Source organism: Perissodus microlepis, chromosome 7 (assembly GCF_051167445.1).
Source record: "Perissodus microlepis isolate ML-2025 ecotype Zambia chromosome 7, ASM5116744v1, whole genome shotgun sequence".
Lineage (NCBI taxonomy): Eukaryota > Metazoa > Chordata > Actinopteri > Cichliformes > Cichlidae > Perissodus > Perissodus microlepis.
The window spans coordinates 61,564,294-61,584,283 of NC_140467.1; the positions used below are offsets into that span (position 1 = coordinate 61,564,294).

Consider the following 19,990-nt stretch of genomic DNA (forward strand, 5'->3'; position numbering starts at 1 on the left):
ATGAGGACAGGGAGGTACAGGGGTTTAAATGCACCGAGGAGACAGACAGAGGACAACTGGAGACATGTAGGGATGCAGGGACTGACAGAGACAGGGAAGACGTCTCATCGTGATGAGTAAAGTTGATCTTGCCTGGTTGAGCAGCTCTCTGGGTGCTCAGCACCCCCAAAGCTCTGATCCTAGAATCGCCCCTGGGTGAAAGTTATCAGGCCATATTTCATTTTTAAGGCGAAATTGTTTGACAGAATTTGACTTTTCCATTTGGTGGCGCTAATGCACCATTTTGCTGTTTGCTGAGCGCTAATAACAACCACGAGGAAGGAGACGTTCATTCGTTCCTGTGGAGGGAAAAAAGGCGCATCTCAGTGGCTGAAGTTGAAAGTTGTCGTGTTTCTCTGTCGACTGCTCATAACAGGTATGACAATAAAGTTTCCTTTCATTTTAAATAGAGCTGCTGTTTCATTTACTTATCACACTTTAGAGTTCCTTCATCTGACAGCAGTTAGCTTACATTATTCATAACTTACCCAAAGTCTCTCAGTTTGGTTCTGTGTCTAAACTGTAGCCGCTAACATAATGGTGTCCTGCTGCTGCGGCTCTGACCGTGAAATCCTGCAGAGTCGAGCGGGAGCTCTTTGGGTTTGGGCCAGATCAGCAGCTTCTTTAGTTTGCCCCCTTCCTGTGGCTGCGCCTGCGAGCTACTGATGTGTCCGCTTCACGGACGATCCCATTAAGGGCCCAGACGAAGTGATATCTGCCCGATATCCGTGCTCTCTATTTATTAATAAAAGTCAAACTTCATTAATGGTAAGTGACAGAGATCTGATGAGTTCTTGCTGGTTTGTATCCACAGGAGGATACAAGCAGCTGCTTCTGTTTGTAGTCACCGTGCACACATGTTGTGTTTAATTGTGTCCGTGTTCATTTTTAAACACGTTTTTTAAATCAAATGTTTATGTATACATCAAGATTAATGTTCCAAACAAATGACACTATACAGCAAATACATACATAGACATATGCAGCAAAAGGACTCTGAGAAGATGTTTAACTTCTAAATGTTTAAATTGTTTGTTTGTTTGTTTGTTTTATATCGTTCAAAGTCTGTCAGTTTGTCATTCCCTGTTATTCCTGCTGACTGATCACTCAAATAAAGTGACACAACATGACCGTGGGTCTGACTTTTCTGGTAAACTTGTTTAGTAGTCCACTGGAGACGTATACCCTGTTCTTTGAACTTTAATACTGGACAGAAAATCGTCTCCTTCCAAAAACAAAGGGTAGCATTAGTATGAACAGCAAAACAATGTAGAAGATTTTCTTTTCTCTTTTCTTGTGTCTGTGCTGTGTCACATCATTTTGGCTCAAAAGAGTTTACTTTATTGCTATGTTAGTTTTTTGCTATTCTATTACTATATTTATATTTGTATTGTACAGCACTTTGGTCTACCAGGTGTGTTTTTAAAGTGCTATACAAATGATGATGACGATGATGTTTACTGAACAGCTGAAAGACTTTAAAACAAACCTGTTACTTTAATGATATTTCTGTGGTACTACAGAGTCCAAAAAAGTATCACAGTAATAATTCATCCAAATTGTAACTTTTAACTGTCATTATCAGCCCAAAGGTTCACAACCAGTGCATCCCTGATAGAATGTAAATATATATACAAATCTATAAATTGTATTATGTATATAACTGTGAAACAAACATAATGGACCATTAATGTATCATAATAGTACATTTCAGAATTTGGGGTATACTTGCAGGTGGGATGAGTGTCTGTACAGCTCCTCCTGTTTATGTAAAAAAAAAAAAAGTAAATGCCAGTTTTTTTAGGTTTTCATGTTGATGTTGTAACACAGTAAAGAATTACTCTTACAGAAATAAATGTCATTCATTTTTTCAAATTGCAGTTAAATTCATGTAACTTAATGCTGATGCTGTTGACGACTGGGGCTCACACATCTTTTACTTTGTCTCCAGGACCGACTCACCGTGGTTGACCCACAGGAAAATAGCCTGCATGACATTCCTGACTATGACGGCATAGAGGATGAAGCTTTCCCCCCGCTCCCACCACCACACTCCCCAGGCCGGGGAGGCCAGGAGGAAGGAGACCCTTTTGCAGATGGTAGATGCTGCTGTGCTCTTACAGGATTACTATGAGGTCTTTAAGATGTGATGTGATGATTCAGAACTTTGTATGTGAGGAGAAAGATTTTAAATTCATGGTTTAATGAAGAATCACATAGAAAAATAAGATTCAGGAAAATAAGGCCAATGTGGGAGAAATACAACCTCCCATAGTCTCATAGTCCTTCCACAAAGCTGTTTGGAACAGCTTGATAATAATGAATTTGTTAGTTCAGCCTAGAATTAACAAATGCATGAACTGGTTTTTCAGCATCACTCTGAGACTGGATGTTTCTAACAATAACAACACACATGTTTTTGTTTGTGTGAGCAAGTGAAACCTATCAGATAGATACTGTTCAAACCAGCACATTTCTTCTGTAACCTCCGATCTATAATTTGTCTGGATTTAAAGATAAGCTTGAAGTTTGCCACGCTGCCAACAGAATGAGTTAGAAACACATCCTGTTGTCATGTGTTTTCAATGCAGGAGATGAAAGGTGAGGTATCACAGCTGGCTGATGTCCCTACTGCTAAAAGGAGAGGCGTGAAGAGACCCCAACCCAAGCTGGACTCCCACAGGTAGCAAAGACAATTTATATTACGACAGAGGGTTGAAATGCATTAAAATGTGCATTTAAATAGGAATTTGATGTCATCTTGTGTGAGCTGGGACACAAGGAGGCCAAAATCATTGATTGACGTGTGCAGACTATCAGTGTTGAACCAGGTTGAACACACGAGTCTGTGACTGCACTGGTTTTTATCACCATTTGAATAATAATCGTGCACAGAAGCTCAGAGACACGCTGACACAGAGTTGTTGCAAATGTTTGAAAACTTAAGTTTGTGGAAAGAACTTTGCACAAAAAAAGTGATGTGATATTATCTGAGTGGTGACACCTGTCGTTTAGCAGAGTACTGCAGCGTCTTCTTACGCTTTAGCGGCGGGTACAAATGACTGCATCTGTGTGATGATGGTGCATCTTCACTCTGCCAGTCATTTAAAGAAGAAAGACTCTAATACCATTGTTGTTTTCATCATTTGGATGGGGAAAATTCCCAGACTGAAAATTGTCAGAGCGTTGGAGACATCCCTGGATGTGGTGAGAAAGATGGATGCCCTGGTTATGCCACACATGAAAAGCAGAGCTGGTGCTGCTGGATTACAGGCCCCAGTCCAAGAAGCAACGGGTTTTCTTCAGACTCAGATTCAGATTATCTTTGCTGGACCTCCCATCACATTTCAGCGTGCCCTGAGTATAGCATGATGAAAACTGTGTGCTGTAACTGTCTTTAGTGTGTTTAGTATTAGTTGTTTCCAGTCTCTGTACACCTATGGTGTTAGTATGGTTAGTACTGCCAACAATAAGTCAGGCTCGTTCCCAGTGGTCTCCCAGTGGGTGTCCCAGTGGTCTCCCAGTGGGTGTCCCAGTGGCACTCCTCTGTTACTGTTCTGTTCACAATGTTCCTGGACAGAACTAAGTTATACTAAATCAAAGGATGTTAAATAAGCTTTTAAGTAAGAACGTCGATTATACTTAGGATAAAATTTGCAAGCTGTATTAAAGAAAAACATAGATTTTCATTTTATAAAATATTCAAATTAATTGCAACTTTGCAATATATATATATATGTATATATATATATATATTTATTTAGATGGAGAAATTTGACTATTTCTCATTATACTGCCTTATGTACAAACAGGTGGCAAAAGAAAAGTTGTGGGCACCCTGAAAACCAAACAGCCTACCTCCCCAACAAGCTACTGCCTACTGAACATGGTACATCTAAAGGCATTGATATTTCCATTCAGAGGGTCTGTCTGTGTTGGCCCTGTGACAGGCTGGCGACCTGGCTGCTGGGATAGGCTTCAGCCATCCACGATCCTGAATTGGATAAGCCAAATATGCCTGGATGTGCTGCTAACCCTGCTTGTAATCCATTAATGGTTTAACTTAGTCTTAATATTTTTTTCCCAGGCTGATATCAGATAGAGGGCTTCCAGCTCTGGGCACTCTCTTTGACAATATCCAGTTCAAAGGCAAAGGACACGAGGTAGGATATGATAACATCTGTCCCACCAATTACCAGATGTGAATGAACATTGGTTTTTGAGCTAAATCTGTTTGGCCTGTCAGCTTTTAAATAGATGTCCTAAATTTGGTTTGAGACTAAAAGGTCAAAAGTTGCCCTTTCTGTCGTGGTCAAAAATGAGTGAGGTGAACCAAAGGTTGGTTATACCAGATTAAGATGTCTTTTTTAATAAGTCTTTTGTTCCAATGACTGGAAGTCATTTTTTTAGTGGGAAGAAGAAACGTCCTATCACACACAGCCCTCTTTCATATCACTACTCGCTGTTTTTGATGTTGGCCCCATTAGGCTGCAGACCTGCGGCTGCTGATGCAGAAGATGGAGAACTGGGCCCACAGGTTGTACCCCAAATTGCAATTTGAAGATTTTATTGACAAAGTGGAAAGGCTCGGCAGCAAAAAGGAAGTGCAGGTGAGAGGAAGCAGTAGAATATTTCCTGCAAGCGTGTGGGATTCCTAATGTTCAGAATTTGTAATTTTTTACTCATTCTTTTATAGACATGTCTTACACGAATACGACTGGACATGCCCCTGACACATGAAGATTTTACAAGTACAGATGGTAAGAAAAAAATCATTACTGATGGGGATACGGTGGATTAGGGCTGTGCGATATGACCAAAATCTCATATCCCGATATAAGAATTCTATCGTCCGATAACGATATAAATCACAAAAATGTAACATTTTCTGTAAATTCTGTGAATCTCGGGCAGCTCGACTTGCGTGAAGTGTTTCCAGCTGCGCATCATGTAGCTGGAGTCGAGTGTTTTAACCGATGCATGAAACGATACATTTTTAGACATAAGTTGTAACGGCCGCCGTTTTCTTTGTGAGTATTTATTACACGGCGTGCTGCGGGGAAAAGCCTGTTCTAACGTTTGAGTCTAAGGTTTATTTTTTAGCACCTGGCGGCTCTTTTTTAACTTCTCATCCGTAAACAGTCTGCATACTCGTTCATGTGATTCAGTTTATTTTGAAAAGTCTCAACAGGCTCTTGAGCTTTATTCTGAAAGGTTTATGTGGAAAATAAACAAGCGGACACGCCACGCGATGGTTTTACCGTCGTTGTTGCTAACCACAACGCATAAAAACAGGCGCTTGTCCGTCCGTAGCTGGTTATATTAAATATAAGAGAAAGAGAGAACTTTAAGAAATTAATATAGCCACTACAGTGACCATCAAAACCATGAAAATATATTACCGTAAACAGTTTATTTTGCGACACCACGAAACAAACGATAGCGTAAAATGAAACATAGACGTTTTTATATCGTCAAACCATATATATCGTTATATCGAACAGCCCTACGGTGGATTCACACCTGCAGCTGCACATAGGAAATACTTGCCATATTCCACAGGACTTAATTATCAGCATTGCTTGAAATTGTGTTCAGGTGCTGGTGACGAAGAGGTACAACGTGAACCGGAAACATTTGGGGATCCTGATCTATTCAGCAGAGAGAGCTTTATTAATGCTCCCCAAGGGCAGATTGCCGAAGCCCTCGCTCCCCCACCTACTCCCTCTCTGACCGAAGAGCAGCAGAAACGCATTGAGCTGAACAGACAGCGGGCCCTGGAAAAGAGGCTCGCACGCCAGCAGCAGCAGCAAATTGGTAAGAATGGCAAAAATGTATCATACAGGTGGGACACAATATAACAGAAATAATTAATGAATCTGCTACAAAACATCCAGCGAAGGTTCATAAGGATCATCTAGCTTTATTGGTGTATTAACTTTATATGAAAATACAAAAAGCAAAACATTGCATGTACAGTATATTGCCAAAAGTGTTTGCTCTTCTGCCCCCACACTCATATGAACTTGAGTGACATCCCATTCATGACGTCCGCCTGTGCAGCTATAACAGCTTCAACTCTTCTGGGAGTGTTTATGGGAGTTTATGACCATTTGTAAGGTCAGACACTGATGTTGAAGGCCTGGCTCAAAGTCTCTGCTCTAATTCATCCCAGTGGTGTTCTGGTCAGGACTCCCATGCCAGAGTTTGTGTCTTTGTGGACCTTGCTTTGTGCACTGGTGCCTAGTCATGCTGGAACAGGAAGAAGCCATCCCCAAACTGTTCCCTTAAAGTCGGGAGCCAAAATGTCTTTGTATGCTGAAGCATTAAGAGTTCCTTTCACTGGAACGAAGAGACTGAGCCCAACTTCTGAAAAACAACCCCACACCGAAATCCCCCTGCCACCAAACCTGGAGCTCTGTTGTCCTGGCAACTGCTAAGTTGACTTGTCTATCGGCTTTCCAGATTGAGAACTGTGATCCGTCGCTCCATAGAATGCATCTCTCCTGTTCTAGAGTCCAGTGGTGGCGTGCTTTACACCGCTGTGTCCCATGCTTTGCGTTGCACTCTGTGATGTAAGGCTTGGACTACAGCTGCTCGGACATGGAAATGGATTCCACGAAGCTCTCTGTGCACTGTTCTTTAGCTAATCTGGAGACCACGTGAAGTTTGGAGCGATTGACTCCACAGAAAATTAGCAACCTCTGTGCGCCTCAAAATCCCTAAAATCCCACTGACTGGGATTTTACGTGGTCCACCACTTCATGGCTGAGTTGCTGTCGTTCCCAAACACTTCCACTTAGTAGCAGCAGTCTGCATGCCTAGGTGCTTGATTCTATACAGCTGTGGAAGTTACTGGATCACCTGAATTCAATGATTTGGATGATGAGTGAATACTCCTTACAATATAGTGAAGTGGATATAGTGTATATATCCACCAGAAACCCTGAAGGTCATCACAGTAGTGACGAGTTCCCGTATTGCACAGTTCGTCCAAACCACCAGAGATTCATCACATTAAAATGGTAAATGGCCTGCATTTGTATAGCGCTTTTCTAGTCCCTAAGGACCCCAAAGCGCTTCACACTACATTCAGTCATTCACCCACACACAGGCAATTCACACACAGGCAATGGCAAGCTACATTGTTTGGTAATAAAAGGCAAAGCATGTAGAAAACATTAGTTTAGTTTTAGCGTAGTATTTTTGTTTTTGCCTTACACTTGTGATCCAAACTGTTTTTACTTCCTCTTTAGTTAAAACGGAGCCAGCTGTCTGCGATCTATTGTCTTCAAATCTTTAACAGTGACATTAAATCGTTCTTCAGGGTCCTCATTTACCACAGAAATGATGTAATGTGATTTAAATGAGACCCATAGAAAAGAAAATGACCTGTTGATCGGTCTCTATTATGAGCCTTCACCCATAAAAATGTGTTTACAATTGATAACACTAGATGGTGATATGAGACCATGTCCATTGTATTACCCGAGCATGATTTACTCATCGACTTTAAACTTTCAGATTTTAGTTATTAGTCCTCCTTAAGGGGAGCCAATCCACCCGTTCTCCCTTAAATTGAAAATCTGTTTTTACCCCCCCCCTTTTTTTTTTTTTGTCCTGTATAGAAACTAAACAGCTGACATTGTTCGGGTAGTGTAGCTTCCAGAGATCTGAAGTTAACGTGAACTCTGGAGGGCAGTCAAAAGCTTAATTTTTTATAATGCAACATACTATTATTTACATACATACATATTATTTTAATAAGCAGTTTCAGGGTTTGTGCTGTTTTAATGAGTGTTTGATGGAAAACGACACTGGCGGGATTTGAGTCACATGACAGGTGAGTCCTAGTAAATAATTTCGAGTATGTGTACATAACACAGGCTAATGTTTAAAACTATTATTATTATTTTGCTAGCTATCAAACTTGCTGGAGAAATGATTGAAATGCACTGAGTGTGATAGAGTATGGCAGTGCTAGTACAGCAGTTAGTTATGGCATGGTGATTTATGCAGTATGCTTTAAACTTGGCTAACATTACTTAGCAGTAGCAGTAATATTAGTTACTTCACTCAAGTGAAAGCTTTAATCGTTAGTCCGACACTTAACTAGCCAACTTAAGACTTAAAGAAAAATTGGTAAAAAGAGGGACTGATCCATGTGGGCACAAAGAAGCCATTTTTTGTGCTACTGAAGTTCCCTGGCTTTCATTCAAAATGTGTTTATCGTGAGCACCTACACATTAAACAATTTAACAATTAAAAATGGCTTTAAGCTCACATTGATGCCTGTGGGGCACCATCAGCCACTGAGACAACAGACACATTTAGTGCTTTAATGAATGAATATTTCATACTTTAAGGCTGCCTGTTTATTTAAGGGAGATGAACAATACATTCTTATTTTACATAATTATATGACAGGTGATGGACTGAATAAATAGATTTTAGGTCGATGTTTGTGCGTTCTTAAAGTCTTATATGTTGAATTGAACTGAGTGTGTCATCTGTTCAAAGCCTCTCCCAGTCAGTGCTGTTCTCCATGCCTGTCTTACTGTACATGGTGTTATTAGCACAAACACTTTAAAGCTGATCATTTAGGACTTTAACAATAATACAGACAGCAATGTAGTCAAACATCTCACAGTTAGTTTTATTGGGAATGAACTTTAACCTGTTAGGCCCCCAGGGGTTTTCTGAGCTTCCTGCTCGAAAATGAAGAGGCCAAAATAAACGGAGTATTTCTCTGCAATTACAAACTCTGTGTAAATAGTCTTGGTATCAAAATAAAGCTAACGCCTGTGAGCTGTCATCAGAGGGGTAAATATTACTGCAGATGTTACTATGTCAAAGTTACTGTGACTCAAACATAGAAAAATTAATTTTTTATTTCCCTCACCTAATTTTTAAAAGTATTTTATAGCTTATATGCTATAAAATATACTTTGGGTCACATTTAACTCCAGAAAATCATAAATCAAAATATGGATATTACCTGTCCACAGTTTCATGGTGACGTAACTGCTCTTTTAACTGTTTGGTGTTTGTAGAAATGGTTTACAGCTGAGATTCAGAGGCTTCTGTGGACACTACTCATGTCAGCACTTATATTTCTGACCTCGTGTTATAACCGATTAAATGTGATCTCCTCCCTTTTCCCCCATTTTTGGTGGTGTGGGTGCTTAACTAGTTAAAGTAACAAACATCTGTCTCCTGTTTTTGTGTCACGTAGGAAAGAAGCATCAATATCTGATGAGCAGACTTATTAATTTGTGCAGATTTCTTGTCTTGTGTGGTTGTTTTTTCCAAGTGGAGATGAGCATCTCTAACAAGTTGATTTGTTCACATTTGCACATCTTCATTTTTGAGACAAATGTGTTTTTGAGTTTGTACACTATATGCATATAAGACAACCATTTCCTTTTTCAGTATTTTTGTGTGGTGCATTTTCCTCTGTTTTAACAAAAGGGGAACAAAGAACATTTAAGTCAACCTAAGACGATTTGTTTTAATTTTTACATGGTCTTACTGAGGTGATGCAAAGTGGAACATGTATTCTTTTTTTTGGTAATGTGCTGGAAAAGATTCATAATAGACCTTGAATGTGCTTACATTTGACCCTGAACAATGAGTATGAACCCTGCAGTTTACTGTTTCATTTTTCATTATCTCAGCTTCTCAGATGTGATGTTTTGCCTGTCTTTTATAAATCGTAGTAGACTGAGTGTGTCTGTGTTGACTGAAACCATCACTGTTTCTAATTCTCAACCCTTTCAGGCCCTTCAGACTCTCAGACTGCTGACATGTTAGGAGACAAACCTCCAGCTGCGTCCTCACCAAATGTCATCAACAGTTCTACCGATGGAGATGAAACTGTAGAAGATCCTGACCTCGAGCCTACCAACAACACCTCCACGCAACGAACCAGCCCGCTTCCCCCCAAAGACTCTGAGCCCGCTGAGGCTGAGGAAGAGACCGGCCTCAGCCCTGAGCAACAACTCAGCAACGACTGTGTAGGAGGGGATTAAAGTTCACGTGCAGCACAGTTTCTGCTGAAAAGCTTTGGCAGTGAGCAGATTTAAAGGTTTCCCAATTCTCGTGCCCGCTCATTCGAGTAATGTTGTGCATTTCTGGTGGTTTATATCTTGAGCACATGTTCCTACTGTGACGTCAGCTTTGGATTAGCAAAGACATTTATATTTATAATGAATGGAAATAAATGTTTTTCTTATTTTTTAAAGTCCAAATCCTAAACGTATTTACCATGTATTGGTATTTAGATGTTACAGAAAAATATTTGAACAACTGATCCACAGTTCCAGCTCTGATGTATCTTCTTTCTCCAGTTTCACTATTGGCAGAACTTTGGTTGCTAACATGTTTCTATATAAGGGCTCTATGTCTGTAACCCAGTGTGTAGTATGTGAGCTGTAGGTGAGATTGCTGGCAACTGACCATCACCCTCTTCCAAGCATTAAGTGCTCGTTCAATTATGAACAGTTCTTTCTTAAGCTACTGCTTTTAAAACAATATTCTGACAAACATATTCTCCACTCTGTTACTCCACCAGCAGCCTGAGTCATTGATACAAGCGAGGATAGATCCGAGCTTTCATGTTGTTTGAATTAGATTCTGGCCCTACCGTCTGAATGTCACAGCAGAAACCGTGGCTCATCGGGCCAGCCAACATTTTTGTAGTCTTCTGTTATCCAGTTTTGGTGAGCCTGTGTGAATTAAATGGTCTGATTCTTATATACTTACTTCTACTCTCCTGGAGTACTCAAAGCAACTATATATACAACATGCCTCATTCACACAAGCACTTCTAAACTCAAGTGCAAACTAATAAACATTCACACTCTGATGAACGAATCTGAGGGCAACTTGGGGTTAGTATCTTTCCCAAGGGTATTTGGCATGCAGACTGAAGCCAAGGATCGAACCACCAACCTTGCAGGTGATCTGCTCTACCACTTAAGCCACCCCGTAAATCCCGAATTACAGCCTTAGCAACCAGGAGTGGCACCTGGTGTGGTCTTCTGTTGCCGCGGCTTCAACATGTTGTGCGTTCAGAGATACCCTTCTGCATACTGAATGTTGGTTGTAAAGCATTGTAAAACACTTTCTCACCAAGAACCAGGAATGTATTAGTTAGCTATAATAGCTATAATATATAATACAGATATATAGTATTTGTCATTAGGGAATGAGTCAAGGATGGACCCACTGAATGAATGTGACCTCCACTGATTAGAGGTTTATAGTTGCTAAAAGCCATTCTTCAGCAGGTTGTTGTTTGTAGATGGTGTCCAGTGTACCAGCGGTGACTGTGTGGTCTTTTTCAGAACATAACTCGGACTCCAGCTAACTTCCTGTCCTGTCGCAGATTCCAGTTAGCTCAGCGACGACTCTACGCCACAGAGCCCAAAGGTGAGATCTGCTTTTCTGTTTTTCTCAAACATCAATAACTATTTAAAAAACTCACAAAGTTTGTTTCATTTGATATTATTGTGAATAGTTATTCACAAATGTTTATTACCAAGAATGTGAAAAACAAAACTAAATGGCTAAATACACTGGTGGTATAACGCATTTTAAATTAGACATTTCAAATGCTGATGTTCAATATGAGGAATCAGCTTCTCGAGACTCACGCAAACCGGTGTCAGCCCTGTGACAGGTTGATGACCTGTACAGGTGTACCCTGCTTCTTGCCTTATGACAGCTGGAATCAAGTCCAGCACCCCCTGCTGGTCATTTTCCTTTGCAAGGCCAAAATGTGTTTGGTGGCCATCAGAATTTTTTTTTAATATGAAAAAACCCCAAAAATTTACCTGAGTAGCGTCCTCGACTTGAGCCAGTGAGCGGTGATCACAGGAGCAGGGATGGGGCTGTAACTTCAGATCAAACGCATGTCAAACTGAAATAAGTAATCCGGTTTAGAAAAGAATATCCTGATATTTCATGGATAAAAACTGAGAAACTAGAAAAGGAACTGTAGCTAAAATGACATTTCTGAATTTCAGATGGAAAAAAAGGACCAACCGGAGAAGGAGGGAAGAGAGGAGGAGGAAAGGACTGGTGGAGGCGAATGCAGAAGGTATGTCGTAAACATTGAAAGAACCATTCAGTTTTTATTTTACAAAATAAGTGTAACAGAATTATGAATACAGCCTCAGTTTTTCAATATATTTATTTTACGTAAGGGGCGAGCAGCCCAACGTGGTTCTTACTCATCTCTTATTTCTTGCAGCTGACCAATTTTTCCTCAAATCAGCATCATCCTTTCCTCTGTCATTAGCGTGCCATCGCATTAACAAATAATAACCTGCAGGTAACTTTCCTCCTGTGTTGGTCTGCAGGGCGACTTCCCCTGGGATGAGAAGGATTTCCGTTACGTGGCGATCACGGTGGCCGGACTGAGCTCGGCTCTGCTGTATTTCTGCTTCAGAGACACCGGCAGAGAGATCAGCTGGAAGGACTTTGTCCACAGCTACCTGGGCAGAGGCAAGGTGAGGATGTTTGCTCCCAGGCTGCAGGGATATTTAGTCCTGATTGTAGTGGTTGCTGACAGATGACATGGTAACCAGCCACCCACATGAAGGAAGCTGTTTTTACTCCCGTCCCTTTAACCAAGTGTTCACACAGTGCCCACAGATTGCAAAAATAGCAAAACACACAGAATGCTGTAATTACATTTCAGTAAACACTGGCCCGTTCAATCCAAAGCAGAGTTTAAGTTAAGTTTGAGAGTCAAGTTGAATTTGGTGAACCCCTATTATCAGAGTGCATCTTTGTAAGGTGACTCGGCGCTCAAATTCAAACATTGCCTCCAATCCTCTGTCTGTGTGATGAAATGAAAAGGTGGCTTAATATCAGAAATATTATAATTCTGATCATTTATCAGTACTGACACTTGTGAGACTTCATCAGAGGTGTGAGCATCACAGCAGATGCCTTTGTGACAAAGTAACTGAGAATAAAACACAGAAAAACATGAAGGAGATTTTCCTGGCTGGGCTTTTTATAGCAGATGACCTTAAAAATATTCTGCAATTTTGCATAATTTTAAAAAGTTTAAATTTCTTTAGTGTTGAACAGCAGAAATTAGGCTTTCTTGTCCGAGGTCATTTAAGTAAAAAAAAGAAAAGAAAAGAAAGAAAGACAGCGGCCGACAGCGCTGCAAACAACGGTAGACTGGTGGGTAATAAGCAAGTGAATAATGCAGAAAACAGAGATTTGAGACGGGAAACTGTTCTTGAAGTAAAGAGAGAGAGAGAGCTGTGCATGAATTGTGATTTCTATCGTGGTGGGAGCAAAACAGCAAAGTAAGAGGGAATTAATGATGACATTTATCAAATGTGAAGCGTAGTTTTGATCTTCTTTTGCTGCTGGTTCAGTGAATTTTGGTTGGAGAGAGACAAAACCTGCAGCTCAGAATCGAGCGCAAAAAAGACGTAAACACAAAGCGCGGACCCGACGCATCAGAATCAGTGAGCTGTCGGCTTTCGGCCACGACGGCGTGTCCGTGTACGTGCCGTCGGGTGAGAAAGCCGAGAAAAAGAAAGCTGATTCTGATGCGTCGCGTCCGCTGTGTTTACGTCTTTGTGTGGAATCTGTTACCTGCTCTCATTTACTGTTTGGTAGTTGTTGAAATAGTTTTGTGAGCTTTAACCTGAGTTTCTGGCAAAATACATTTATATTTAAAAATCGATTCAGGATTTAATGAATCGATATCGCTTTATTCAAGCTAGGGCTGCTCAATTAATCAAATTTTAATCTCGATTATGATCTGGGCTTTCAACGATCATTAAAAATGACTGAGCCGATTATTAGCCCCTCCCTCGTGCTTTACTCTCGCGCTGCTCCGTGTGGCAAATCGAGCGCACCTCTCTGCATTTCGAACACGTGTCACAACAATTAAGAGCAGCGGTCTCCAACCTTTTTTGCGCCACGGACCGGTTTATGCCTGACAATATTTTCATGGACCGGCCTTTAAGGTGTCGCGGATAAATACAACAAAATAAAACTAGTACCGGTACCGAAAAAAGATTTATTCGTAACACACGTGAAAAGACCCAGGAAAACCGAGTAAACGATAACAAAATAACGCTGAAACCCGATTAAAAACCCTGAAAACCATACATCTCACACCTGAGCCTCAACTCTCGCGGCCCGGTACCAAACGACTCACGGACCGGTACCGGCCCGGGGGTTGGGGACCGCTGATTAAGAGGACCTGAGGGAAGCTCGGAAAGCTAAGCAGAAGTTATTTGGAGAGGAGAGTGACTGCCGTTGGTTGAAAAGAGAGGTAAAAAAACTTCAGTGGTGTGGAAACATTATGGGTTGGCGGAGTCAGACGTGGATCAAGTAGACACAGTGTATAAACTTTGCTACAGTGTCGTAGCTGCACCACAGAGCAACACTGCAAAGTTCACTAAACATAGATGTTTACATTTTTCATTTATTTTTTATATTGCAAACATTTGCACTGTTATCAGTATTTGCACACTATTTTATATTATTTTTTGACAATCTTTAAAGTCATTATTCAATTAGGGCTGCCACGATTAGTCGACTAGTCACGATTACGTCGACTATCAAAATCGTCGACGACTGATTTAATAGTCGACGCGTCGTTTGAAGCTTTGTAAGATCACAAAAGACGCAGGAATAAGTAGTAGGATTTAAGAGTGTAATACCGGACTGAAACAGAAGATGGCAGCACTGCATGTACAAGGATGCCAGCTGCCGTTAAACCCCGAAGTAGAAGAAGAACTAGCTCTGTCCCAGAATTCATAGCGCAGCCCAGCTCAGTTTCCAACAATGGCGGCAACTAGTTAGTTTTAATATTACTCTTATTATTCTTTCTGGGTCACAAAATAAACGTTTAATATATTTTCAGGCGCGAATGTAGCTGTGTAAACCTTAAATATCTGCTCAGTTTATCAAGGCACCACATATTTTCAAAAGCGCTCCGACGTTTTCGGAGACGTCTGTTACCCACTAGCTCGATAGCTAGCCGGGGGCAAGGCTCACTAGAGCCGTGAGAACACCGGACTCCCGGCAAATCGTTTTCAAACCCACTGCTGTCTTTCACTACTCAGGTTAAACATGATATATAAGTCACTTAGATAACTTAAAAATGTTATTGTTTGGCTTTTTTTTTAGTATTTTATTTGTTCCTGAGTAAATCGGTTTGGCTGAGATTAAAGTTATAGTTTTTACACAGCTGAATAAACGTCAAGCAGACAGCTGATTATCAGAAGTGTGAGATGCTCGAGAATTTACTCCGGTGTCCTGTTATATTTTAGATAGCAAGGAGCAGACGGCTGAGTTTATTAAACTCCACTGAAACAATCTGCAAATTTGATTTAAATTTAATAAACTATCATCTTGTCTTTATTTTTAGTTAGCACATAACTTAAACACTTAAAGCTGTAAGCTAATGATAGTTATATAAGAGTAGATGCTGCTGGTGCAATAAGCTGTACGTTTTACGTCCAGTGGATGATGATCTGATTAGTCGACTGTTGTGTGCCCACCTAATTACTAAATTAGGCAGAGCACTCTGAATTGAATCAGGACATAAAGCACGGTCTTTATCTGGCTTTATTGAATACTGTCCATCTTACAACTAGCCACTTAACGGGGCTTCCTTCGGACAACAACCTCCAGTTCAAAGGTCATCACATTAAGACATAGCCATATCAATACATGACATCCCCCTTTTCCTTAGACTCAAACTTTAGTTGTAATAACTTTGATGTCTTTTTTTTTTTCCAACATTGAACATTCTTTCTTGTCTTACTTTCTAACAATTATATTATCTAACTGTCTCACCACACATGTATCTTTCTTTTTTCAATATATACATGTCGACATACACATATGAACTTGAAACTTGCCAATTTTAAGGTACCTCTTCACCTTAACATATTATAGTTCATTTCACCACAAAATCACGAAACCTCTCGGGTATCTTTTTAGCCCTCTGTGATCTACTTGGTCTCTCTGGCCCCTGGGAGCCCTCTTGTGGTGTTGGAGTGAAGGTGTCAGTCTTTGTGGGTGTTTCACCTTCCTCCCTTTCAGGTATTGTGTCATAGTGTCCTTCTCTGGTCTCATTTGTCTCGTATTTCTTCACATGTGTGGTATTCCGGTGATAGTGAGCTCCTGTTGGTGATTCAATAATGACTTGGTTTCCAGTTCTGCTTACAATTTTGTGTGGTGTTGCGTTGAATGGTGTTGTAAACTTGTCCACTTTGTCTTGTTGAACCAGCACTGTGTCTCCCGTGTCAACTTTTGAATACTCAGCTCCCCTTCGTTCATCAGCATAAATCTTTGATTTTCCTTTCTGTTCAGCGTCTCTGTCACGCACGTCCAACTCCGTTGTTTTTGCCTCACCGATGTTCGGTAACTTTCCTCTCATTTTGCGGTTGAACAGGAGTTCTGCTGGACTTTTGCCCGTGGTTGGATGTTCAATGCTGCGATACACTGTTACATATTTTCTTAGCTCTCGCTTCCAGTCAAGTCCTTCGGCTTGTGCGATCCTGATTCTTTTCATCAATGATGCATTTTGACGTTCCACTTCTCCATTTGCTTGAGCCCATTTTGGTGTAGTTCTTATATGTTTGATTCCATTAGTTTCACAATATTCTCTGAACAGCTCAGATTTGAACTGTGGGCCGTTATCAGATTTGATGGTAACTGGTAGCCCATGTCTGCTAAATATACAGTCAATAGAGTCAATGACTTTTTCAGCAGTTGTAGATGACATTACATCATACTCATAGTACCAACTGTAGTAATCTATCAGTACAAGTATTGAGTGGTTCGAAGGTAGCGGTCCCAGTAAGTCTACCGCCACATCTCGCCATGGTCCATCCGGTAAAAGTGTGCTTCTCAGTGGTTCAGGTGGATCTGGTCTGGCTACTATTTGACATCCGTGACAAGCTTTACAAAACTTTTCTGCAGCTTTGTCCATCCCTGGCCACCAAACTTTTGTTCTGAGATGTTGTTTGGTTCCAACAATTCCTAAATGTCCTTCATGAGCTAGTGACAGTGCTTAAGCTCTGAGGTTTTCTGGCAATACAATGCGAGTTCCCCGCAAAACTATGTAGCCGATGACACACAGTTCATTTGCAATGGGTGCATATGTTTTGCATTTTTCAAAGTGTCCATTTTCAATAGCTCTTCGCACTTCTGTTAATTCTGAGTCTGTAGCAGAGGCTTCTTCAACCTCTCTTGTTGTGAGTGCTTTTGGAGTAGCATTCACTGCAACAAATCTCACATATTCTTCAGATTCATCCTTATGTATCTCTTTTGACGTGGTGTCAGACAGCAGTCTTGACAGTGAATCCGCAATGTTTTGTTTTCCCGTGATGTGCACTACTTTAAAGTCATATGGTTGCAGTCTGAGAACCCATCTTTCTATGCGTGCACAAGGTTTAGATTTCTGGCTGTATATGACCTCTAATGGCTTGTGGTCTGTGATGAGGTCAAACTTCCTGCCATACACATATGGATGTAGTCTCTCACATGCCCATACCAGTGCTAGGGCTTCTCTTTCTGTTTGAGAATATCTTCGCTCACAGTCTGTTAAACTCCGACTTACGTAGCACACTGGTACCTCTTCTCCGTTCTGTATTTGTATTAGCACTGCGCCCAAGCCTACAGGGCTTGCATCTGCTATGACTCTGGTTGGGGCTTCTTTGTCAAAATAGGCTAGGGTACCTGCTCTGGCTAACTCAGTCTTTAGTCTTTCAAATGCTTGCTTTTGTTCTGGCCCGAATGTAAACATAGTTTCTTTTCGAGTTAAACGTCTAAGTGGTTCAGAGAGTGTAGCAAACTGTGGTATGAACCTGCTACTGAAGCCTACCAGTCCAAGAAAGCTTCTCACCTCAGTAGCATTCTTCGGTTCTCGGGCTTCCACCACAGCTCTCACTCTTTCTTCAGTTGGGCCTATGCCTTTCTGTGTCAGCAGTATTCCCATGAACACGAGTCTGTCCATGTTGAACTGACACTTCTCTGAGTTTAGTGTCAGGCCACAGTCAGAGAGTCTCTTCATCACAGCATGCAGGCGCTTATCATGGGTTTCCTGGTCTGGCGCGTGTATGATTACATCATCTGAAATGTTCTCAACTCCTTCAATGCCAGCTAGTGCATTGGCAATCTCATGCTGATATTGCTCACTAGCTGATGAGACTCCAAATATTAGCCTTTTGTACCGGTATACTCCGTTGTGCACTGCAAATGTAGTTATCTCTCTTGACTCCGGGGTAAGCTCTGCCACATTTTCACCTATTTTCAACACTCCTAACTTTATGGCAGTCTTTTCCCCCAGGAGTGGTTCACCATTACCTCTAATCACAATAAATTCAGCCTCTTCAGTCCTGTCACCAATCTTGATTTCACATCTGAATGCACCTTTAACCGTGAGTGCCTGTGCTGAGGAATATGCATATAAATTCCTCTGCTCTTTGGGTACATATGAGTGACATTTTATCTTTTCAGCTTTTAGCTTTTCCCATATGTTTTCTCCCATCACATTACTTGTAGCTCCAGAGTCAACTAACATTTTCAACTCTATTCCCCCAAACAGAAAAGGTAAGTTTCTCAGGTACATTATCATCATTCACAGTAAATGCATAATCATCTTGTTCAACAGCATTCACATTTTGTTTCTTTTGTCTTTTTGTACGACACATTTTTGAAAAGTGGTCCTTACCATTACACTTGTGACATGTTTGTCCTCGTGCTGGGCATTTGGGATCTTTGCCCATGTGGTCAGTATAACCACACCTGTAACACTGTCTGTCTGTTTTATTATCATCTTTCATTTTTCCTTTTGGTCTGTTGTTCTTCTCTTTCTTTGCTGTAAAAATCCGGCTGACCGTGTCCTCTCCTTTCTTTTCCCCGGCGACGCTCATCGCCGCCATCTGCTCCTCCACACGTTCACAGTGTGAAGCCACCTCCAACGTGCGAGTTAGAGTTAAGCCTGGACCCTCCTCAAGCAGCTTTCTCCGTACATATTCAGAAGTGCATTTACTCAGGATAGCGTCCCGTATCTGGTTATCATTGTCAGCTTGAAAGTCACAGTCTTTTGCAGCTCGCCTCAAACGTGTACAAAATTGTTGCACAGTCGCACCTGGTGTTTGGGACAATTTGTGGAAAGTTTGGCGTGCGTATGCTGCATTCACTTGAGGAACAAAATAAGTGTTGAGTGCAGTCACCGCAGCGGTGTAATCCATCGCCTCTCCCGTCTGTGGTAGAGTGGAGAAGACGTCCTGCACGTCCTGTCCGGCCATGTGCAGTAGAAGAGCGCGTCTCCACTGTCTGATCGCGGCTGTAGCATCATCCGTCAAAATAAGACCTTTCCCATCAGCAAACAACTCGAAGGATGTTAACCAGCGCGTCCATCTCGGTCCGAGCGATTTTGAAATAGATTTTTATCCAGCTGTCACAACCCCTAGTGGCTCTTCAAAGTATTGTTTGTGGTCAGTTAATTACTTTGTTTAATTAACCAAATTCAGTTAAATTTCTTTACATGTTTACATTAAAAAACTAAAAGTTTCTTGTTTAAGGATTTTTTTTAAAGGCACAATCTGGGTGTTATGTACATTTAGAGAAAGCCTGAAAGAGTTTGGGCAGCTAGAGAAGTTTAAAAAGTAAAACAAATGTAACCAGAGTAACCATTGACCATTAGTAGTCATGTGAAAACAACCATCAAATTCGCCCCATCATCCGACCGTCCAGTGTAGACCAAAGTGGAGATGTTTGGCACATTTGGAGGAAACTGAACATAGCATAGTCACACAAAAGCCTCATACTAACTGACAGCACAGTGGAAAGGCTGATGATTTGGGCTTAAAGTGGAATCTTCAGATGTATAAAAAGTGTCACAGTGAGGTGCTGCTACATACAGTACAAGTCAATATTAATTACTCTG

The 19,990-nt window shown here is 41.1% G+C and overlaps 2 protein-coding genes across 3 annotated transcripts in view; both read left to right on the forward strand.

Annotated features, from left to right (window-relative positions):
• LOC146384472 (TIMELESS-interacting protein-like) lies at positions 1 to 11,475 on the forward strand. 2 transcript variants are annotated; one of them, XM_084936448.1, is made up of 9 exons: positions 1 to 415; positions 1,991 to 2,138; positions 2,631 to 2,722; positions 4,127 to 4,202; positions 4,527 to 4,649; positions 4,736 to 4,799; positions 5,638 to 5,856; positions 9,820 to 10,110; positions 11,388 to 11,475. In XM_084936448.1, exons 2-8 carry the CDS (start codon positions 2,061 to 2,063, stop codon positions 10,068 to 10,070), a joined length of 903 nt encoding a protein of 300 aa, XP_084792574.1. In that variant the 5' UTR covers positions 1 to 415; positions 1,991 to 2,060; the 3' UTR covers positions 10,071 to 10,110; positions 11,388 to 11,475. The 2 variants fall into 2 exon arrangements, with proteins under 2 accessions (XP_084792574.1, XP_084792575.1); XM_084936449.1 differs by lacking the exons at positions 1 to 415; positions 1,991 to 2,138; positions 2,631 to 2,722 and adding an exon at positions 3,091 to 3,246.
• Positions 11,394 to 19,990, forward strand: part of LOC146384473 (mitochondrial inner membrane m-AAA protease component AFG3L1-like) — a 17,540-nt gene continuing 8,943 nt past the window's right edge. The window contains exons 1-3 of the mRNA XM_084936446.1: positions 11,394 to 11,472; positions 12,069 to 12,142; positions 12,405 to 12,554. Of these exons, the coding sequence (XP_084792572.1) occupies positions 12,134 to 12,142; positions 12,405 to 12,554 (159 nt within the window). The 5' untranslated portion in view covers positions 11,394 to 11,472; positions 12,069 to 12,133. The remainder of the gene's footprint in view (positions 11,473 to 12,068; positions 12,143 to 12,404; positions 12,555 to 19,990) is intronic.